This window comes from Balaenoptera acutorostrata, chromosome 19 (genome assembly GCF_949987535.1).
Source record: "Balaenoptera acutorostrata chromosome 19, mBalAcu1.1, whole genome shotgun sequence".
Taxonomy (NCBI): Eukaryota; Metazoa; Chordata; class Mammalia; order Artiodactyla; family Balaenopteridae; genus Balaenoptera; species Balaenoptera acutorostrata.
The window spans coordinates 60736076-60760025 of NC_080082.1; the positions used below are offsets into that span (position 1 = coordinate 60736076).

General features: G+C 47.2%; 2 protein-coding genes across 3 annotated transcripts; both read left to right on the forward strand.

Annotated features, from left to right (window-relative positions):
- The first annotated feature begins 956 nt into the window (after positions 1-956).
- On the forward strand, positions 957-5300 carry SIGLECL1 (SIGLEC family like 1). Its single transcript, XM_007179949.1, has 5 exons — positions 957-981; positions 2271-2552; positions 2669-2774; positions 3822-3978; positions 5055-5300. Exons 1-5 carry the CDS (start codon positions 957-959, stop codon positions 5298-5300), a joined length of 816 nt encoding a protein of 271 aa, XP_007180011.1.
- Positions 5301-12599: 7299 nt separating this feature from the next.
- LOC103004512 (UPF0193 protein EVG1-like) lies at positions 12600-13250 on the forward strand. 2 transcript variants are annotated; one of them, XM_007179904.1, is made up of 2 exons: positions 12600-12702; positions 12766-13250. In XM_007179904.1, the coding sequence occupies exons 1-2, from the start codon at positions 12600-12602 to the stop codon at positions 13248-13250; spliced, it is 588 nt and encodes a 195-aa protein (XP_007179966.1). The 2 variants fall into 2 exon arrangements, with proteins under 2 accessions (XP_007179966.1, XP_007179965.1); XM_007179903.1 differs by having other exon boundaries at positions 12600-13250.
- Positions 13251-23950: the final 10700 nt, after the last annotated feature.

Sequence of the window (23950 nt, forward strand, 5' to 3'; positions counted from 1 at the left end):
TAAAATCCCTTGATAATTCTGATAGGGGAGAAATTACCCACTTCTGACTGGGTAGGACGATCAGGAAAGGTTGCATGGAGGAAGAGGCATTGAACTCAGCTGTGAAGTTGAAGTAGGATTTGAATGTGGACAGAGGAGAGTTGCAAGAGGGAAAGCTGCAAAAGGGGGAAAACTTGGGTGATGAGAGAGTTATGTTTAAGGTGGACTTTGGAGAGGGGAACATTTGGCAAATGTTGGAAAAGGCACAGGGGGATATAAGGCAAGAGGGAGGAAAAGTTGTGGGCAACCTCATCTACAAAGCGAGGAAGTTGGGAACTTTTCCCATCAGCAGTAAGAATCCCTATCCATTTTTATTTCCCCCAAAAGATGTTAAATCAGTTCCATCCTCTCCATCATTCACAGCCCATGGACCAGCTCAAGTGGGTCATTCTTCCCCGATCACCACACCAGTCTCTCCCCTGGCCACCTGGCCTGCAGTCACTCCCCCTCCAAGCCATTTCTCACATGGGTCCCAATGGGACATTGCAAACATCCAGACCTGATCCTGTCCCTCTGTGGTACCCAGCCCTTCCACGGATCCCCATTAGCTTTGGGAGAAAACCTGAAGACCTGGTACTTGAGACCCTACTAAGGGAGCTGGGGTGGGGAGTGACAGACTAGGGGAGAAAGGAGACACCGCACTGGAGCTTCACAGAGGATCGGGGAGGTGCCCCCCTCTCCCCAGGCACTCAAGCAACACATCCCACAGAATTCCTGCTTCCCAGAGGGAACAGGCCTTCCGATGACCAAAGAGGCAGAAGCCCCTGGCTTTGCTAAGAATACTTTCTGCTCTCCCCGCCCCCACAGCCTCTTTCAGTTACTCATCATCTCACCCATTCTGAACCAGACGGTTCTGTTCGGAGCCAGAACAGGAGGCCCTGGGTCTCTCCTGTTCCTGAGAACCATTGCGGCTGCAGATGGTGCTGCCACGGCTCCGGCTGGGTGAGTGGGATGAGAGGCAGCGCAGGGGGGGTCTGAGGAAGCCGAGGCCCCAGAGCCAGGGGTGGGTTGGGCTGCAGTGATGTGACGAAAGAGGACTTGAGGGTGTAGGGTACCAAGTAATCCATGTGGGTTAGACATCTGTGTGCCAGATTCTGGCAGGGCTGGGGGGTCTGCGCCAGGGAGTGGAGTTGGGGGCCAGGGTAGGAGCTCAGTAAGGGGGGTTTGAAGAGATGAGAGCACAGGAGCAGTCTGAATATCACTAGCACGTGCTGGGAGCTCCAAGGTTAGTCAGTTTTTCAGCGTCTGTTGGTCGCTGTCCATGCCATGCTTCCCCAGATGGTAAAAATGAATAATCTGGAGGACAGCAGTGGAGGAGAAGCCCTACATCACAATTCCCTGCAAATTCCTCATCCCCCCCCCACCAACACGTGACCCAGATAAAAAGTCCAAGATCAAGGGCTACTGTTCAGGGGAAATTACCCCTTTCTTCCAGTAACTTCAAACAACTCCAATGAGAAAGCACGTGGAAGCACTAAGGACCGAGTCCTCATTACTGGAGACCTTGAAGAGCGTGACTGTCCCTTATCAATCCATGATCTCACCAAATGGGCAGCATGTCCTAGTTAGTCTACGTAGAGCGAGACAGTTTCACATGTTCTTCCTCAGAAACTGGCATAACAATCTTTGCTTAAGATGAATGCTCAGTCAACGGCCACTGGGATTGGGAAGAAGAAAATCTAGAGAGGGGTTCTGTTTATTGAATGGGTAGTACTTGGCCATGCATTGAGCCAGGAACACGGCAAACCTTAGGGTGTTCATTCTTACAGCAAGGATAGTATGATACGGGTTCAGTGACTATCCCTATTTTCCAGACTAGGAAAGAGCAGAGAGGAGAAGTGACTGGCCAACGGCATCCAGATAGTGACGGAGGGAAAATCTGATCACAGGTGGAGCTGGGAAGGGGCAGAGTTGGCGATGGGAGGAAGAGAGAAGCTGAGGGTGAGAAGTCTAGCCTGGGGGTGGGGGGCAGATAAGGGAGCGCGGGCAATGTGTCATAGATCCTGAGGAGATTGCCTTGCCATCGGTCTGGAAAGTTGAGTGTTCAGGTGCAGGTCAGATGAGGAGAAAGAATGAAGGGCAACTGGTCTGTGAGGCCCGACTCCTCTGGGCTTCCAGAAAGCCTTTCCAAAGCTCCCTGTGAATCAGGAGTAAGGAGGAGGCTGGGTCCTGGGGGCAGCGCAGAGGGAATCAGGCTGCCTTGCCGATTCCTGACTCTCCCCCCACCACAGCCCCCGGCAGGCTGCTCGATTCCTCTTGTTCCTTGAAGAAGACGCTGCAGTGCAGCTGTTCCTTCCATGGGACCCCCACGCCCTCCGTGCGGTGGTGGACGGGGGGCGCTCCCGTGGGTATGAACGGCATGGACGGTGGCCTCCAGGTGACTTTCACCACGCTTGGCCCCTGGGCCAACAGCACCATCAGCCTGACAGAGCAGCCCCAAGTGGGCACGAGCCTCCGCTGTGAGGGCAGGAACCAAAAGGGAACCCACGCCTTGAGCATCCTGCTGACGTCAGGTGACAGTAGAGGGGCCCAGGGACGGGTGGGGAAGAGCAGGGTGGGCCCTGGAGCCAGGGGAGGGAGCAGGGAGGTCTCAGGGGACAGGCCTTCCTCACGCGCTCTCTACTTCCAGGGAAGAGTTCTTTGGTTCCCCAGACTCTCATGAAAGGACTGATCCAGGGCGTTTTCTACGGAGCCATCGCGATGACACTGCTCTTCCTCTGCCTCCTCACGCTCGCGTGAGCACCGGGGTGACACTAACCCGTCAGCCTCTCCTGGAGCCTGCCACCCCCAGACTCTGGCTGTGGGGCTGGACGGACCCCCGCCCTCGAGGAGCTCGGGGTCTGGCAGCAAACACGGTCCCCACGAGCCAGGGCCGTGGGGACTATACTAAGCCACGAAAGAGGCCCAAGGGGCCGAGGCTTTCAGAGACTCTCCTAACGGAGAAAGCGAAGGAGAAGTGGAGAAGCCAGCAGAGTCCCCAGGGCTCTGTCCGAAGTGGCAGCGATGCTGAGCATTCTCTCATTTCGTGGGAAGGAGCGTATGCAGACCCCAGGAACACGTCTGAAGGATTTCCGGTGTCTTTGTGCAACGTCAGGTGCACTGAAAGTGACAAGTAGTGGCTAAAAATGAGGTTGAAAAAGGTTCTAGGTGTTGGTTCATAAAGACTCTTGGAACTTGGCTAAACATGTTGGCCAGAAGCCTGGAGTAAGTAGGGTAGATTTCCCAGAGGTCAGGCCAGAGAGTTCGGTAGCGGAGCCTCTGGCCAGTCCAGGTGTCTTGGACTTAATCCTCAGCTGGGGGAAGAGTCAGCTGGGAGGGAAGGCGTGAACTTGGGTTGGGACACAGACCAGAGAGGGAGAGGCTGGAGGCCTGAGGCCAGGCAGGAAGCTGGTGCCGAGGTCTAAGCCGGGCCTGAGCCTGGCAAGTGACGAGGGGCAGAGAGGCAGGACTTGGGAATAACTGTGTATCAGGATGAGAAAGAAGAGGAGCAGGGTGGCAGGGCAAACTGGGAGCTATGTGGTTTTTCTTTTTCTTTTCCTTTTTTTTTGGCCTTGCCACACAGCCTGTGGGATCTTAGTTCCCCGACCTCATCTGAGCCCCCAAGCATTGTGCCCCCATTGTCCAGAGTATGAAAGCAATTCCCAGAGAGGCTGCGTGCCTTGCCCCAGACCACACGGCAAGCTGGCAGCGTGCTGAGGCTCTAAACCAGCACTTCCTATCAAGACCAGAGCCCATATGGTGGGGTGGGGAGCCAGAACTGATCAGGAAGTTCATTTCCTTAGAGCAAAGCATATCAGAATGAAGCAGGCAAAGAAAATTGCAACAATCAAAGCAGAAAAGAACCCTAAAGTCAGAGCGCACCAAGAACCCGAGACGTCTCTGAGGCCTGAGGGACGAGAAAAATCCATAGTCACCCCATCTTCTGAGAGCCGGATATTGGTGGGTACCCCATGTGTCTGGAATCCAGTCTATCAGAGTAATGGGCATAACATCCATGAGAAGAGGTACATACAGGGTTTAAAGGAAGTACTGTCCTCAATCCTACAGGACTTCTAGAATGCCAGAATGTGCTTCCAAATCATCTTATAGATGATGGTGCTAGGGCCCGGGGAGGAGGAGAAGGATGAAAATTAAGCACACACACACACACACACACACACACACACACACACACACACACACACACACACACACACACACTGAGTCCCCACTGAGAACAGGGTTGGGAGAAGCCCTAACAGCAGTTGTAGCATCAGAGTGGAAATCAAAGGGTTTGGTCTCTCTTTGGCAGGCTGCAGTCAGCACAGTGTGTAGATGCCAGAGGCCCAGGTCAGCCCAAAGTGCTTGAAGACCAGGCCAAGCCCAGGTTACTCCTTCATTTACCCTGTACCCCATATCCTCCTCAGGGCTTGGAAGGGTCAGCACCTGAGTGGCTGGGTCTCACTATTCATTACTCTTTATGATTCTCTAGGACCAAAGTGCCCTGCTGCTCTCCTTACACCCTGCACTAGGAGCTGGTGTCCCTTTGTGGATAAACCATGCATCTGTTAAATTCCACCAATATTTCCTGCAGTATCTCCTGTTCTCCACGTGGGGCAATGCTGGGATCTCAGAAAGGGCCTGCCCTCAGAGCACCCAGGCTGGTGGGGAAGGCAGCCTCACAGTAACAGGGCTGAGCTGGGGGTTAAGGTTGCCCAGAGGAGGGAGGGACTGAATCTCGCTGGAGACGTCAGGCAGAACTTCCCAGGGGAGTCTGGGGAACAGTCGGGTGGTTCCTGGTGGTGGGAATTCACAGGGAGGAAGGATCAACAGGAGAAGACAGTGTTGCAAGCTCCAACCACGGGATTTTGATGAGAGGCGAAGCCAATCACTGCTCCACACTGCCTTTAATTCTGTGCTCAAAGGGAGGGACAGAATTCTGTCCTTTTCAGCTTTGGGTACCTCACCTCTAGACTGGTTCCAACATCCTTCTTTCTTTGCCCTGCCCTGCAGGACCCATTGCCCTAAACTTCCAGGAAAAGCAAGATAAAGTGGAGCTGACAAAGCCTGTGAAAACGACATTCATACCTGGAGTCCCCATCATCCGTGGAATTACAAAAGTTCACAGAATCCTTAGAGACCTCAGGAACCCTGGAGTCTATGACAGACTCGGAGCCCGCAGAGTCTCCTCAGCTCACAAAGCCCTCTCAAGCCCCACCTACCCCTCTCACTGGTTATCTGTTGAACAGAGTTACTCTTGGACCTGGTCATTGAACCCTTGAAAGCAAACTCTATGATCTGCCGTTTGGGTTAGCCAGAAGAAATATGCCCCATCCCGGGATGGTGTCAAAGGAAGGAAAAATAAATGTGAGACTGTGAAATAAGTCCACCAAGAAGTAGCTTTTGAGCCCCTGCTATGTGCCTAATACATGAACCATACAAGAGCCATCACATATGGATTGAATCCTCACTTGAATGCTTAGTGGTTATATGTCTTTGGATACGATCTTTTGCCCACCTCCCCCTCCACCCCGCCTTCACATTGAACTTCCGTATCCTCACTTGAGGTGTACCTGGGTAGAGAGTGAGTGAAAAGTGGTGTCCAGAGATACAAGAGGAGGAAAGACATAACGATATAAAAGGCCCAAATGCCAAGATAAGGCATTGGGACTTTTCTGGTAGGGCCTTATCCTGATTCCCTTAGAATGTAAGTTCCATGAGAGCGGGGATCTTGTCTGTCTTGTTTTCTACTTTTATCACCAGCACCAGAATGGCTCCTAAAATAGGCTTTCAAAAATGTTTGTCGAATAATTGAATGATTAAGCTGTTGGAAGGTTCAAAGCAAAGTAGAGTGACCAGATATATAGTGAAAGATGATCCTAGGACTAGTTATTGAGGTGTATTTAGAAGAGGTAAGACTGGAAGCAAAGTGCCCAGTGAGGAAGTTATTACAATATTTCTTGGCCAGAAAGGAATACAAGGAATGAGAATGGGGTTCTGGCATGAGAACGGACCACAGCTGTGTGCTCCCTTCAGATTGGATGACAACCTCATTTTTGAAGCCAGATGCTGATAATTTTTCAGAGTTTGGGGAAAGTGTCATCTCTTTGCTGGGACATTATTTGTGAGTAAATCCAGGGGTTCTCCCTTCGTCACCAGTGAGATGGTCATCCTGTGCTCAGGGTAGGTGTTTATATAAGCCATGCATATATGCACGCAGTTCACACGTTTCACAGAAATATCAGCATCCACCGTGCACCATACAATGAGGCAAAGAAGCCATACACTGGACCTCACAGTCTGCACAAGTACACAGACGATGAAGAAATAAACACAAAATTATAGCCTAAAATGTTGATAAGTGTCAGGAAAAGAGGAAAGAATGCGATGAGAAAGTCTAAGGGACCAGGGGAGACACCTAGTTTGGACAGAGGGTCGGAGGAGGCCTCTCTGAGAAAGTGACATTTGTGCTGAGACCTGAAGGAGTAGGAGGAGCTAGTCAGAAGGAAAAGCATATCCTAGGCTCTGAGATGGGAGAGATTTGGTGAGGTCAGGAGCCCAGAGGGGGTCTATGAGGATGGAGCTCAGATTGTGGGGTGAGCTCCCAAGGGGCCAGACCTTTCAGGGCCTCCAGGACTCTGATGAGAAGTTGAATTTTTTTTTTATATATATAAATTTATTTATTTATTAATTTATTTATTTTTGGCTGCGTTGGGTCTTCGTTGCTGTGCGCAGGCTGTCTCTAGTTGTGGCAAGCGGGGGCTACTCTTCGTTGTGGGGCGCGGGCTTCTCATTGCGGTGGCTTCTCTTGTTGTGGAGCACGGGCTCTAGGCACGCGGGCTTCAGTAGTTGTGGCTCACAGGCTTAGTTGCTCTTAGTTGTGGCATGTGGATCTTCCCAGACCAGGGCTCAAACTTGTGTCCCCTGCATTGGCAGGTGGATTCTTAACCACTGCACCACCAGGGAACCCCGAGGGTATTGTTTTAGATTAAGTGTCCCAGGGTCCCTTTTTAATGGGATTTGTATTGGCCATGCATTTTCGGCCTTCCCTGGGGTGCCACACTTCTGGCCTTACCTTTGCATAGACCTCGGGGTAAAGAGCTCAGTCTCCTTTTCTGGGGTGTCCATGAGCGCCATCTGCAGGCTTACAGTGTGCTGTGATGGGACCCTGATGTCAGGCTGTTCTGGTGAAAAAGTTACTTGAGCGTTTAATTTACAAAGGAGATCTCGGCCCAAAAGAGGGATTGGACACGCCGCCGGCATATATAAGAAGCTGTGCTTCAAGGTGAGGTCCCCTAACTGGCATTCTAGAGGTTGTATGAAAGAACAATTTTGTCCTTCTCCAGAAACGCCTGTGACTGGGATGGATTGAGATGTTTTCTGTGCCACCTTGGTGTTTACCACAGAGTATGTTGCACCCGTATCGATCAGAAAGTCAATCAGCTTGTCCGCCACTGTCAGAGTTACCCGGGGCTCCTGTGGGGCATCTTCAGAGCGTTGCTCTCTCTCTACCATAGGAGAGGCTCCTGTCTTTCTTTTGTTGTTTTCCTTCTTATTCCTTAGCCGAGCGCAGTCTTTTTTCCAGTGCCCTTCCTCCTTACAGTAAGCACATTGTTCCCTCCCCAACGGGGCTCACCTCTCTCCAGGCTACTCGCCTTCCGGGAATCCAGTGCTGCCACCAGATAAGTGGCGTTAAGTCTTGCAAAGAGCTCCTTTCGTTGTTCCCCGTTGTTGAACACTTTAAAAGCAACATCTACCAATGGAGAAGGGTTCATTCCAAATGCACCATCTAACTTTGTAATTTTCTTCTTATATCTGGGGCGCTTTGCCCAATGAAGTTCATATTTACCATTCTCAATTTTCGGGGGCCTCAGGGTCTGCACCAGTGTAGCACCTATAAGCTTGATAAATTCTTTCTGGAAACTCTGATGGATCCTCATTGGGATTTTGGTGTATCTCTTGAATTCTGTTTAAGCTCTTTTGCCTAGCTACTCCCTTTCGAAGACCCGCTGAGATACACTTCCTGTAACGCTCTAGGTGCGGCGTATCTCCGTTATTAGGTTCGCAGTCAGGCTCAGGAGGAACTGCCAGATTTGCTTCTGGAGTTCCACCTGGGTCCGCTAGATGGAGCTAGTGCACTTCCTCTCTAGTCTTGTCAATGACCATCCTCCTTTCATCCCCAGTAAGCATCATACTCATAAAAGTGTGAATGTCTGCCCAAGAGGGATGGTGAGTGACAAAGGTAGACGTGAAAAGTTCAGTCATGTGGAGGGGGTCCTCTCGGTATGTAGGGTTATGGTTTTTCCAATTAAATCTGAAATTGAGAATGGATTGTGCATCCATAGAAACCCAGCTGATTGGCCATCTGTATTAAGGCCTCCTACGGGATATCGGTGCAAGGGAAATTGCCTGCTCCAGAAGTGGCGCCCAGTCCAAACTGGATGCTCTGTCGCATCTTAGATGGTGACACCAAACCAGGTCCCTGTGCCCCAGGGGTTAACACAGAAACTTCTAATCGGTCCCCATAAGTAGGCGAAACAGGAGGTGGTGAAAGGAGTGAATATGTTGGTGGCATGGGGGCAGTCAGAACAACCACTGGTGTAGACTGCTCGGCCACTGGGGGAGCCAGGTTGGCTGGAGGGGGGGGGTTAAGTTTTGAAATAATATGTCCTCAGTCTCATTTTCTCCCTCTCCCTCTTGTAGCACAGATTTTCCCCTGGTTTTCCTTTCAGATCACTGTACCATAAGGCGGCAGCTGTCTGACTTCTTTTCCTCCTGATGCAATAGCATAAATTCTTCTACATATGGAATCTCATCATTTATACGTGCTCTTTCACAAAGCAATTGTAATTGCAAGATTGTATAATAAGTGAGCCATTCAAGCGCCATTGCTCTCCTGATCCTAACGTATATTGGGACCACACACTATACAATAGAATATCATCTCTTTCTTAGTCACAGACCCACAACTATATTTTGCCCATTTATTTAAGATACGTCCCAAAGTGCTTTCCTTAGGGACCGATGGAGTATTTCCCATATTTATAAGTTCAAAAACAACAAAACACAAAAAGCACAAGCAAATTCCAATACCAAAAGCACAGATTCCATCACGAATGAATACAAAACAAAAGCAAAACAAACCAGTTCACAAATCGGGTATAGAGTCCAACAACAATTCCCCTCTTCAACAGGGCACTCCAATCCATGCAAAATAAACTGGCTTTTCCCCTAAAGGAAAAGCCTAAACTGAGAGGGGAGAATTTTCCTGGTTGTACACAGCAGAGTTACTTACCCTACTGTATGAAGCCCATCGGCTCCCAAATGTCGGTTCCTGGCTCCCACTGCCAAGTGCTGGGGCAGCCGGTGCCACTTCAGGGGATTTTGAAGGGAAGATCCTCAGGACAAGTGGTCCTGTCAGCTGCTAGGGCCTTACCCGAAAATTCCCCAAGCAGGGCCCACTGGCCACAAGCAGCAAGGCTCTTGGCTAACTTCGTCAAATTTTTTACCGAGCCCAAGCTCACTCTGCTTTACCCCATAACAGGCCAATAAATCAGGAGACAAGTTGTTGGGGCAAGGAATAACGACTTTAATCTGGAAGCTAGCAGACGGAGAAGATGGCAGACTCGTGCCTCAAAAAAACCATCTTCCCTCCGTCAGAATTTGGGCTCCTCTTATACAGAGGAGGGGGAGGGGGCGGGGCCCACTACAATTCCAACCAATGACTGAACGGGACCCCTAACGGTGTCTAACTGTCGCTCGCTTGGGGGTGGGGCCCACTGAGACCCCAACCAATGGCTGAGCAGGACTGCTAACCGATGCTCACTTGGGGGCGGGGCCCACTGCAATGCTGGCCAATGGCTGAGCAGGACTGCTACCGGTCACTAGCTTAACACCACGCCCCTATTACAGGAATAGGTCAGTGATGGGTTTGGACATGAAAATGGAAAGGTGGGTCTTGTTTCGTTCGTGATAAGGGCCTTGGTTAAGGACAGGAAACAAGGGGGTACCAAGGTGCCTCCTGATCGGCCCTGAAGGTCACGCACTTGGCATTTTGTTCCTTGATCAATGGCTTCCAATCCACCCATCACCTTCTTGCCCACAAGTACTGGGTTGCGAAAGGATTGTCATTAACGCTGATGAGATCTGGAGTCTCAAGGTCTAGCAGGGGTTTAGAAATGCCTGCTCAAGAAAGACGATTCTCACCAGGACCGCTAGAGCCCAGGGCACCCAGTAGTGATGGTTGGACGGCTGTTCGGTGCTGGCACAGACAGTAGAGACCCCTGGCTCAAGGTCTGTCCCTATTGGCTCTGGGTGCATTCGCGCATGCTCACTGGCACGCCTGGGGAGTGGAACTTGGTGGGGACAGGGGGGTGGGGCGGGAACCCCCGAGTGACCTCCTGGGGGTGGGGGGCGTTGGAGAGGCTCGGGGACTCCCGGCTGCCTAATGAGCTGGTTATAGGACCGCTAATGAGTTAGCCTTCCTCCACCTTAGTCACTTCCTGGTGAGTTAGTCGTTGTGCCCATGGTTATCCCACATGTCAGTTCATTGGGCTCATCGTGAGGTGTTAAATCAATCCAACAAGTCGTCCTTCTGGAAAGTAAGTTCTCCAGTCAGTGTTTCTATACTAGTAAGTTAGCCTGTCACTTGATGCGCTCAGCACAAGTAAAGGAGAACATTCAGTTTTCAAGGAAATAGCCAGATGGGGTTGTGCTAGGGAAGGTCTAGGCTGGAACTCTCTGAACCCCAGACAAGGAGGTTAATTTGGAAACAGAAATGATTATTTAGGGGGAGGAGAAAGGTTGCCCGTGGAGACAACCCATGGAAGCACCAAGGCCCAGGGAAGGGAATGAGACCTGGAAGAGATCAGAATTTTCAAGTCTGAAGGACCCTTACATGCTGGGCTATAAAACCCACTCATTTTACAGATGAGGAAAATGAGGGGAATCCAGGGAGGGCACGGTACTTGCCTCAAGTACTTTGCTTTCCTGGCAAAGCCCTGGCTGGAACCATCCCAGAGCTCTTCTCAATCTTCGGTTTGAGGTTGTGTATAAATCACTATATTCTCTGAAGCAATTAGATTCTGAAAATTCCTAACTAAAATTTTTATTTCAAAAAAATTTTTTTAGTATGTACTCTGACTGAAAGGAGAACTGGACACATCAACTCTCCCCTCTCAGTAACTGAGCAAGTAGACAAAAACATCGGAATGGATATAGAATACTATCAACCAAATTGACATAAGTGATATTTATAAAATATTCACCCAGCAATAGTAGAATACACGTTCTATTCAAGGGCTCATGGAACATTTACCAAAATAGACCATAGCCTGGGCCCCAATACAAGTCTCAACAAATTTAAAGGAATTGAAATCATATAAAGTATGTTCTCTAAGCACAATGGAATTAAACCAGAAATTAATAATAGACAAATAGAAAATCACCAAATATGTGGAAACTAAACAATGCACTTCTAAACAACTGATGGGGCTTCCCTGGTGGCGCAGTGGTTGAGAATCTGCCTGCTAATGCAGGGGACACGGGTTCGAGCCCTGGTCTGGGAAGATCCCACATGCCACGGAGCAGCTGGGCCCGTGAGCCACAACTACTGAGCCTGCGCGTCTGGAGCCTGTGCCCCGCAACGGGAGGGGCCGCGATAGTGAGAGGCCCGCGCACCGCGATGAAGAGCGGTCCCTGCACCGCGATGAAGAGTGGCCCCCACTTGCCGTAACTAGAGAAAGCCCTCGCACGAACTGAAGACCCAACACAGCCAAAAATAAAAAGAAATAAATAAATAAAGTAGCTATAAACAACTGATGGGTCAAAGAAAAAAATCACAGGGTGTGTTAGATTTTGAGGGCTGCCATAAAAAAGTACTGCCAACTGGGTGGCTTAAAACAACAGAAATTTATCGTCTCATAGTTCTGGAAGCTGGAAGTCCAAAAATCAAGGTGTTGGCAGGGTTGGTTCCTTCTGAAGTCTCTGAGAGAGAATCTGTTCCCTGCCTGTCTTTTAGTTTATGGTGACGGCTGGTAATCCTTGGCATTCCTTGGCTTGTAGATGCAACACTGCAATCTCTGCCCTCATCTTCACACGGCCTTATCCATGTGTGTTGGATGTGTGTTTCTGCATCCAAATTTCCCTCTTCTTATAAGGACACCGGCTGTGTTGGAGTAGGGCCCACTCCAAAGGTAATCTGCAAAGACCCAGTTTCAAATTAGGTCACATTCACAGGTATGTAGGGTTAGGGTTTCAACATAACCTTCTTGGGGACACAATTCAACCCATAGCACAAGACAAATTGGAAAATATTTAGAATTGAATGTATTTTTAAAACAACATATCAAAAGCTATAAGATGCCACTAAAGCAGTGCTTAGACTAGGAAAAAAAAGGTGGGGGGGGGGGCTCAAATCCATGGTAAGAGCTGCCGCTTTAAGAAAAGAAGGAGGAAAAGAGTGAGACCTCTGCGGCGCCCCTGGCGCTGCTTCAGAGCCTTGGTTACCGTCTGCGGAGCCCAGCCGCCACTCTCTGTGGGGAGGGGCCACCCAGCCGGGGTCTCACTTTAGGAGCCCTCCCATGGCTTCCCAGGAGAGGGTGGAGACAGTGACCAAAGGAACTGGGTTCTGGCGCTGCCCCAAGCCGGCCACTTACACCCCAGGGACCTGCGAGCTGCTCAGAGCGATGTTGAAGGAATCCAAACTGACAAACTTCCAACAGCGCCACATCGTGGACACCATGAAACGAGGAGACACTCTCCCACTACAGTGCAGCCCAACTTCCAGCCAGAGGGTCTTGCCTTCCAAGCCGCCGGCCTCAGCCATCTGCTTGCCTCCCATCCTGGCCTCCCGGTCCCACCTCCGGACTGCCAGCATGTGCCAAGCCAACGGGACCTACAGCCGGGAGCAGTCGAAGCCTCAAGCCACCCGAGATCTGGAGAAGGAGAAGCGAAGACTCCAAAATATTTTTGCCACCGGGAAGGAGCCAGAGGAACGGAAAAGAAAGCCCCCTCCTGTGCGACAGGAGGACCCAGCCCCTGAGCTGGACCGGTGTGAAGAACTGGTGAAGGAAATCCAGGAGAGGAAAGAATTCCTGGCTGACATGGAGGCCCTAGGGCAGGGCAGACAGTACCGAGGGATCATCCTTACTGAAATCTCCCAGAAGCTACAGGAAATGGAAGACCTTGACCACAAGAGTGAGGAACTTAGGAAGGCTTTTGCCACCACTTAATCTGCCTCCGGAGGGGGGCGGGGGAACCCAACCTCCACCACTGGAGCCCACCCCCTTGCCAAGCAGGGTCACCCCCAGGCCAGCCCACCCACCCCGGCCTTCAGCCATGTAAATGGTTGTATAGCACTGCCCCCGCCTAGGGTACCCTGGACATAGACAGCACCCTAGAAAATGGACCGCATCTCAGAAAATGAGCTGATTCTCCTTGAGGCTCTGCCCAGGGATCCTCGGTCAGCTGAGCCTCTGAGAGCCGTCACAGATACAGACACAGACACACACACAACGAATCTTTTCTTGGGGAAAGAGCCCCACACACAGTGAAAGCAAGGCAGAAGGAAAGAAATAAGAGAAAGCAGAAATCAATTAAATTAACAACAGAAGCAACTGACACTGCAGAAATACAAAGGATCATGAGAGATTACTACAAGCAACTATATGCCAATAAAATGGACAACCTGGAAGAAATGGACAAATTCTTAGAAATGCACAACCTTCCAAGACTGAACGAGGAAGAAATAGAAAATATGAACAGACCAATCACAAGCACTGAAATTGAAACTGTGATTAAAAATCTTCCAACAAACAAAAGCCCAGGACCAGATGGCTTCACAGGCGAATTCTATCAAACATTTAGAGAAGAGCTAACACCTATCCTTCTCAAACTCTTCCAAAATATAGCAGAGGAAGGAACACTCCCAAACTCATTCTACGAGGCCACCATCACCCTGATACCAAAACCAGACAAAGATGTCACAAAGAAAGAAAACTACAAACCAATATCACTGATGAACATAGATGCAAAAATCCTCAACAAAATACTAGCAAACAGAATCCAACAGCACATTAAAAGTATCATACACTATGATCAAGTGGGGTTTATCCCAGGAATGCAAGGATTCTTCAATATATGCAAATCAATCAACGTGATACACCATATTAACAAATTGAAGGACAAAAACCATATGATCATCTCAATAGATGCAGAGAAAGCTTTCGACAAAATTCAACACCCATTTATGATAAAAAAAAAAAAACCTCCAGAAAGTAAGCATAGAGGGAACTTTCCTCAACATAATAAAGGCCATATATGACAAACCCACAGCCAACATCATCCTCAATGGTGAAAAACTGAAACCATTTCCACTAAGATCAGGAACAAGACAAGGTTGCCCACTCTCACCACTATTATTCAACATAGTTTTGGAAGTTTTAGCCACAGCACTCAGAGAAGAAAAAGAAATAAAAGGAATCCAAATTGGAAAAGAAGAAGTAAAGCTGTCACTGTTTGCAGATGACATGATACTATACATAGAGAATCCTAAAGATGCTACCAGAAAACTACTAGAGCTAATCAATGAATTTGGTAAAGTAGCAGGATACAAAATTAATGCACAGAAATCTCTTGCATTCCTATACAATAATGATGAAAAATCTGAAAGTGAAATTAAGAAAACACTCCCATTTACCATTGCAACAAAAAGAATAAAATATCTAGGAATAAACCTACCTAAGGAGACAAAAGACCTGTATGCAGAAAATTATAAGACACTGATGAAAGAAATTAAAGATGATATAAATAGATGGAGAGATATACCATGTTCTTGGATTTGAAGAATCAACATTGTGAAAATGACTCTACTACCCAAAGCAATCTACAGATTCAATGCAATCCCTATCAAACTACCACTGGCATTTTTCACAGAACTAGAACAAAAAATTTCACAATTTGTATGGAAACACAAAAGACCCCGAATAGCCAAAGCAATCTTGAGAAAGAAAAACGGAGCTGGAGGAATCAGGCTCCCTGACTTCAGACTATACTACAAAGCTACAGTAATCAAGACAGTATGGTACTGGCACAAAAACAGAAATATAGATCAATGGAACAGGATAGAAAGCCCAGAGATAAACCCACACACATATGGTCACCTTATCTTTGATAAAGGAGGCAAGAATATACAATGGAGAAAAGACAGTCTCTTCAATAAGTGGTGCTGGGAAAACTGGACAGCTAAATGTAAAAGAATGAAATTAGAACACTCCCTAACACCATACACAAAAATAAACTCAAAATGGATTAAAGACCTAAATGTAAGGCCAGACACCATCAAACTCTTAAAGGAAAACATAGGCAGAACACTCTATGACATAAATCACAGCAAGATCCTTTTTGACCTACCTCCTAGAGAAAGGGAAACAAAAACAAAAATAAACAAATGGGACCTAATGAAACTTAAAAGCTTTTGCACAGCAAAGGAAACCATAAACAAGACGAAAAGACAACCCTCAGAATGGGAGAAAATATTTGCAAATGAAGCAACTGGCAAAGGATTAATCTCCAAAATTTACAAGCAGCTCATGCAGCTCAATATCAAAAAAAACCAAACAATCCAGTCTAAAAATGGGCAGAAGACCTAAATAGACATTTCTCCAGAGAAGATATACTACAGATTGCCAACAAACACATGAAAGAATGCTCAACATCATTAATCATTAGAGAAATGCAAATCAAAACTACAATGAGGTATCATCTCACACTGGTCAGAATGGCCATCATCAAAAAATCTACAAACAATAAATGCTGGAGAGGGTGTGGAGGAAAGGGAACCCTCTTGCACTGTTGGTGGGAATGTAAATTGATACAGCTACTATGGAGAACAGTAAGGAGGTTCCTTAAAAAATTAAAAATAGAACTACTGTACGACCCAGCAATCCCACTACTGGGCATATACCCTGAGAAAACCATAATTCAAAGAGAGTCATGTACGAAGATGTTCATTGCAGCTCTATTTACAATAACCAGGACATGGAAGCAACCTAAGTGTCCATCAACAGATGAATGGATAAAGAAGATGTGGCACATATATACAATGGAATATCACTCAGCCATAAAAAGGAATGAAACTGAGTTATTTGTAGTGAGGTGGATGGACCTAGAGACTGTCATTCAGAGTGAAGTAAGTCAGAAAGAGAAAAACAAACACTGTATGCTAACACACATATATGGAATCTAAAAAAAAACAAAAAAATGGTCATGAAGAACCTAGGGGCAAGACAGGAATAAAGATGCAGACCTACTAGAGAATGGACTTGAGGATATGGGGAGGGGGAAGGGTAAGCTGGGACAAAGTGAGAGAGTGGCGTGGACATATATACACTACCAAACGTAAAATAGATAGCTAGTGGGAAGCAGGTGCATAACACAGGGAGATCAGCTAGGTGCTTTGTGACCACGTAGAGGGGTGGGATAGGGAGGGTGGGAGGGAAGGAGACACAAGAGGGAAGAGATATGGAGACATATGTATATGTATAACTGATTCACTTTGTTATAAAGCAGAAACTAACACATTGTAAAGCAACTATACTCCAATAAAGATGTTTAAAAAAAAATTAACCTTCCAGAATTGGAAACAACTAAATTTTCATTAAAGTGGCTTTTTCATTTAAAAAAAAAAAAAAAAACAGAAGCGATACAGAAAAATCGGTTGAAACCAAAAGCTTTTTCTTTAAAAAAAAAAAACAACTCAATAAAATTGATAGACCTTAAGTAAACTGACTGAGAAAAAGACAGAAGACACAAATTTTGAATACCAGGAATGAAAGAGTAGTTATAACCACAGATCCTAAAGACATTACAAGGATAATAAGGAATATATTTTTCAGAAGAGAACCTTTCTAAACACTGGGAAGGACACAAAGATGTATTTGATGTAGGGCCTTTTCTCAAGGAGCTCACTCTTGGATAGATTCCCTGGTAGGGTATTTCATCAGTTTCCCAACGAAAGCAGTAACCAAGTGAAGAAGCGTGCGGTAGACTGTGCAGGTTTGTGTAGCAACTCCACAAGGCTGTCAGGGAACAAGGATCCCTATACTGTTGTCAATAATATCCTCAGTCTGTGGCTTTGATCTACATGGTTCCTCATGGTTGCCAGAGGGCTGCTCCACTTCCAGTATCACGTCTATATTCCAGGGAAAAAGAAGAAGAAAAGCAACAAGAAGAAAGTAGTGGTGCTAATATCAGAAAACCAGAACTCCCCAAAAGTCTCCAGCAGATAGCCTCAGACATTTGGTATTTCAAGTAGGCAAGTCTCTCAAAATATTTGCTTAATAATAAATCTAACAGCAGAGTCTGTGGTTTTTATTTTTGCATTGTCTACGTGGGAGAAGAGAACAGTACCATCCTACAGATAGGTATACAATTTAAGAAACAGAGATGTCAATTACAATGTTATTGTTACCAGAGCAAGAAATTATCAAGTAAGACAACCGGTCAGAATTCCATTTTATTTGGATATCATTTTCATAAGACATGGAATAATTTCTAATGTCTTTGGAGTATTGTAAGACCGCTTTGTTTGAATTGTTCTTCCAAGGGTGGATTTATATCAACAGAGAACAGAACAAATCAGTACCAGTCTTGAATATTCATATGAAACTGTATATTGCAGAGGAGAACATAAATTATGTTCTTATAAGCATTCTCAGTTTTGCACAATATCAAATCAGACTCCCTGAACTCTTTTATAACACAAAACCATATCTTTTGATTTATAGCTGCAGGGGAAGGGAACATCTTCAATTCTTTCTGAGACATGTTTCCTTTATCATGAACACTTTTTTTTTTTTTAAAAACCGAGCTCTCAAATTTCATTAGCTAGTATTATATGCAAAAAACAGACCTTCAGAGCTCAATTGTGATGGCAAAAAATGGGGTAATGGCTCAATAGAATTCTATTTGGTGATAATAATTTAATAGCATTTTTCTTGTACTTGCTTCGTTGGCCAGAACTATGTCACATGGCCAGCCCTAGATGTAAAGGAGGAAGGGAAATAGGTTGTTTTTTTTTTAACTGATAACTTCACCACCTGAACAAATTTGAAATAATAAGAACATACAAGAAGGTAAATATCAGGCAACTCTTGGGTTCTCCCTGAGACATTGCCCTAAAAGAGATGAATATATAGAAGTGCTGAAGCAAGTCTGAGAAAAGAGGCTTTTTTATGGTTGTGAGGATCCAGGAAGGCTACCAGGAGGAAGTTACATTTGACCTGGGCTAGAAAGAGAGGTATGATTTGAATGTGGGCAGAGGGGAGAGTTGCAGAAGGATGCCATGAAAAAGGGAGTGGCCCAAGTAAACATACAGAGGTAGGAATGCACGGAGTAGATGTGGTATATATGTATACATACTTGTTTCTCTTAAGCTTGCAAAGAATGGCAGAAAGGGGAGAAGTAGAGATAGGGCAAGTGTGAGCCCAAATTACGGACAGCCTTGATGCAAGGCAAGGGAGTTTGGAATTTATCTTGCCAGCCGTAGAAATGTCTTTTATCACTCGAATATCTCTTAAATTTTTTTTTTTTAAGGATTTTCTTTTTAATTAATTAATTTATTTATTTTTGTCTGTATTGGGTCTTCGGTTCGTGCGAGGGCTTTCTCCAGTTGCGGCAAGCGGGGGCCACTCTTCATCGCGGTGCGGGGACCGCTCTTCATCGCGGTGCGCGGGCCTTTCTCCATCGCGGCCCCTCCCGTTGCGGGGCACAGGCTCCAGACGCGCAGGCTCAGCAATTGTGGCTCACGGGCCCAGTTGCTCCGTGGCATGTGGGATCTTCCCAGACCAGGGCTCGAACCCGTGTCCCCTGCATTAGCAGGCAGATTCTCAACCACTGCGCCACCAGGGAAGCCCTCGAATATCTCTTAAATATACCCCATCCTCTCCATCCCCCATAGCCACTGGGCCAGCTCAGGCCACATCATCTTTCTCTTGAACTATTGCTTCCTCCTCAACGCAGACCATAGAGACCTTTATAACATCCACACCTGTTGTCCGCCCCCCCCCCCCCCCCCGCCATCATGGTTCAAAACCTTTCCATGACTTCCGCATCGACTTGCGAAAAAGCCCAAGCTCCTCAGCCTGGCATTTGAGACCCTTTAAAGGGAGAAGGGGCTGGGAGTGAAGACTAGAGGAAAGAGAAGAAAGCAGACATGGTCTTGAGACTCCACAGAGAGTCACGGGGAACCTTCCCTGTCCCTGTTCTTGAAGCTGCTCAGCCTCTGGTCCCCTGAGTCTCCTAATTCACAGGTGGACAGACCTTAAGGGTGATCGCAGAGGTAAGAATCCCCAGTAAACAGTGAATTTATTTCTACCTCCACCTTCTGCTTCTTACTGCTGCTCCTCTCCTCTTGCCTTCCAAATCCTGCGCTCCAGGATGTGTGGATCTGAGATCAAGAGTTAGCAGCATAATAGGTCCTGATCCTCTCTTGTCCCTGAGAGCCTGTTGGTGCTGATGGTACGACCACTGTTATGGCTGGGTAAGTGCAATGAGAGGCACGGTGGGAGCTGGTTGAGAAAGCCAAGGAAGTGCCGGGGTGGGTGTGGGTGCGGGGGTGGAAGCTGGGCTGGGCTGAGGTCAGGTGAAGTGGAATTCAGCAGAACTATTCTGTTCCTGGTTACAATTTATTTATTTATTTACTTATTTATTTATAAATTTATTTTATTTATTTATTTATTTTTGGCTGCGTTGGGTCTTCGTTGCTGCACGCGGGCTTTCTCTAGTTGCGACCAACAGGGGCTACTCTTCGTTGTGGTGCGCAGGCTTCTCATTGCAGTGGCTTCTCTTGTTGCGGAGCACGGGCTCTAGGCACACAGGCTTCAGTAGTTGTGGTACGCAGGTTCAGTAGTTGTGGCTCACGGGCTCTAGAGCACAGGCTCCATAGTTGTAGCATACGGGCTTAGTTGCTCCGCGGCATGTGGATCTTCCCGGACCAGGGCTCGAACCCGTGTCCCCTGCATTGACAGGCGGACTCTTAACCACTGCGCCACCAGGGAAGTCTCCCCTGGTTATGATTTATTATAGCAAAAGAACAGAGACTAAAATCAGCAGAGGGAAGAGCACATAGGGCAGGACCTAGGAGAGACCAGACGCCAGTTTCCAGTTGTCATCTCCCAGTGGACAGCACCCCTCCTCTCCCAGCAACAAAGTATGGGAAACTCACCAGACCTTGGTGCCCAGGGTTTTTATTGTGGCTCGATCGCTTAAGCATGGCAGACCACCCCCTTGGCTGACCTTTGTCTGCAGCCCCTCCAGAGATCAAATTGATACTGCATAGCCCAAGTCTTCCCCTAAATCATGCTTTTAGCATAGACTGTTTGGTGTGGCCCGAGGCCCCAGGTAAACCAAGACACTGGTCATTACTAGACAGAACATTGCAAGGGCCCAGAGCTTCCCACCCAGAACCTGGGCGAGAGCCAAGCCTTTCTAGGGTAAGATTAATCCTTTAATGCGCAGGTAGGATACTAGAGGACACGAGGTGAGTCTTTTTCAACTTGAATCTCTCCCCACAGGATTACTTTTTCATGTGTTGGTAGAAGTCAAGAAGATACCAGTGGAAGAGAGCCTGTGCTCTGCAATCTCTTGTGTATTTGAATTTCCCAAAGAATCCCCAAGCAGCTCCATGACCCTGGCCTCCTGGCTCAGTAAAAGCATCAGCTCCCCTGTAGCTACGAATCAACCCAATGTTGCCATAGATGGTAACACCAAGGACAGATCCCACACTATTTGGAGTCTCGAAGAGCAAGAATGTACTCAGCTGATCCACGACATACTCAAAAGGAACAACACGACGTACTTACTCTATGCAGATCTAGGAGAACACACGAGTGCTTTGCTGAGGGAGAATATCGATCTCTCCGTGTCAGGTGACATTCAATCTCATGCAATGGTTGGTTTGGAAAGAAGGAACTCCAGAAGGCGTTCTGGTAATTGTGTGGCTTTTGCTTCACCTGGTTCCGGGCTTTACAAAATCTTAGGTATTTCATTTTTACAACCATAATACAACTCAATTGGCACAGCTGATAACTTTTTCCCCCGAGTAGGAATGGCAAAGAGGGGGGGAAGTGACTTGCCCAGCGGTATCCAGCCAGTACGAGTTGGAGGTGTAAATGATCATAGATCAGCTGGGAAGGGGCAGAGCCTAAGGGAAGAGATGCATTGGGAGGGAGAAGGCAGAGTAGGAGGGAGTAGGCTAAGAGACAGGTAAAGAATCGAAAGCTATGTAGCTCCTCAGAAAATTCACTCATCCTGTCTTGAAAGTCAAGGATCTGGTTCAAGCTCTGCCACCTTAAGCAACTCTCTTCAGTTTGCTCACCTAGACCCTGAGGTGTGCCCCTTCCATATAGAGAAGGGAAATATACTTGTGAAAAGCCACCCAATAATAACAATCCCAGCTTCTATGAGGTGGTTGGATTAAGGGAGGGGTACCAAATGAGCTAATGGGTGGGAAAGCACTTTGCAACCTGCGACACTGTGCATCACTGAAGTGTCCATGAGGGTCCCTTGTCTCCAAGTTTTGGATCCAATCTGTCTCTCTCCTCCAGACCTGACCCAGAAACCAGAGCGCCACATCCCAGAGATTCTTGCAGCTGGGGGACGTATGTCCTTGGCCTGTGCCTTCAGAAGCACCTGCAAAGAAACCAAAGCCCTCTTCCTCTCCTGGAAAAGGCCCAATATGTCCTCTAACACAGACGGCTCCAGCAACTCCTCCTCCTCGGTGCTGCACTTCACCCTGAAGCCTAAGGACCATGACACCACTCTCGGATGTCATCTGAACTTCTCCCCAGCTAACCTGACCGGGAGTAGCATGGTCTGCCTCCAGGAGGCCTGTGAGTGCTGGTGGGCAAGGGAAAATCCAGAGTCTGTGAGGAACGGTGGGCCCAAGAGAAAGACCTAAGTCCTGGGCTGGGGGACAGGAACAGTCTGGGGCGCCGTCTCCTCTTCCCCTAAGTTCTGGGCTGAAAGGCCAGAGGTAAGAGCTGAGGCTGAGTCTGAGGCAGATGAGGAGAGAAGATGAAGGGGAGCTAGTCTGAGTCCCAGCCCCTCTGGGCTTCCGGAAAGTCTTTCTGAAGCCCCATGTGAATCACAAATAAGGAGAAGGCTGGGTCCTGGAGGAAGCAGAGAAGGGAAGTCAGGATGCTTGCTGACTCTTGACCCTGCTTCCCTACAGCCCCCGCCAGGCTGCTTTATTCTTCTAGTTCCTTGGAGAAGACTCTGCAGTGCAACTGTTCCTTCCACGGGATCCCCACGCCCTCCGTGCAGTGGTTGATGGGAGGTGTTCCCGTGGGTCTGAACAACATGAATAACATCCTGCAGGTGACTTTTAGCATAATTGCCCCTTGGGCCAACAGCACCATCAGCCTCCTCGGAGAGCCTGAAATAGTCACGGGCCTCCACTGTGAGGGGAAGAACCAATACGGAATCCATACTTCAAGCATATTCCTCATAAAAGGTAAGTATACAGGGGTCTAGTTACTGGGCTAGAATGACAACACCTAGGGACCAGGATGAGGCTGGGTACAGAGCCAGAGGAAAGAGTCGTGGCTCAGAATTTACAGCCATAGGAGAAAAACTACTCTCACTTCCCTCTGATTCCAGATAAGAATTCAGTTTCCAGTGCATTCGTGAAAGGGCTGATCCAGGGCATTGTGTATGGACCCATTGCATCGGCACTGTTCTTCTTCTTCCTTGTCCTCCTTGCGTGAGTATCAAGTTAAAATTCATCAGCAAGCCTTCCCCAAAGCCTACCACATTTATTTACATTCTTTATTTCCTACCTTATGATTCTTCCAGTTAATCCAGCTCTGTCAGTTTTCTTGATACAGACACTCACATCGTTAAATTTCAGCCATTCTTCTTTTCCAGTTTTCCATTTAAGGCTATAAATTTCCCCATACGCATGACTGTAGCTGAATCTCACAAATTTTAATATAAAGTCTTCTATTATCTTTTGGTTAAAATATCTCTAATTTCCATTATTATTTTTTGACCCATAGAGGTTTTTTTTAGAGGCATCAATATTTTCTAATAATCCTCATTTCTTTATTTCTATTTAAATCCAATAAGGTCAAAGAATATACTATGCATGATTTCAGTTCTTTATTTCTTTGTGACAAAATTTTTGTTTAGTTTATATAAATAAATATTCCAAGGTGGGCTTGAAAAGAATATGCATTCTACACTTGTTGAATGCAGTGTTTTATATAAATATTATATATATGTATATGTGTATATATATATAGCCTTTAAACCAAATGTATTAGTCATGTTGTTTAAATCTTCTCGAGCTGTACTGTGACTTCTGCTTTGTGCCCTTCTCTACACTTCATCTCCCATCCCTGAACCCCTCTCTTACCTGGCTGACGTTTACTCATTGTTTAGGACTCAGCTCACAGCTCTTCCATCATGTGCTCCAGAAAACCTTCCCTGGTACCTGGGCTGGGTGCCTTTTCAGGGCCCCCATAGCTATCTGGGCTTTGAGGTATTAGCACTAATGGTTTCACTCTGATGTGACTAAGCGTGGATATCTTTTTTTGTTTGTTGTTATATTTGTTTGGCCTCTTTAATCTCTGCGTTGGTGTCTTTTATCAGTCCTGGAAAAGTCTCAAACATTCTTTCATATATGCCTCTGCCCTTTCCTTTCACTATGGGATTCTCATTTAATATTTGTCAAAGCTTCTTTCTCTTTTTTTTTTCCTCTAACCTTGTCTCCTGTATTTTCCAAGGATATAGACAAGTAAACAAGTGCTGGGTTAGAGGCCTGCACAAGGAAGATTCTAAGGGAAACTTACCCCTTCAGCATCTCCTTATCCCTTGGGAGCAAACATCAATACTGCCCAGAAATCCGTCAGCCTACCTCTAGCCAGCCCTT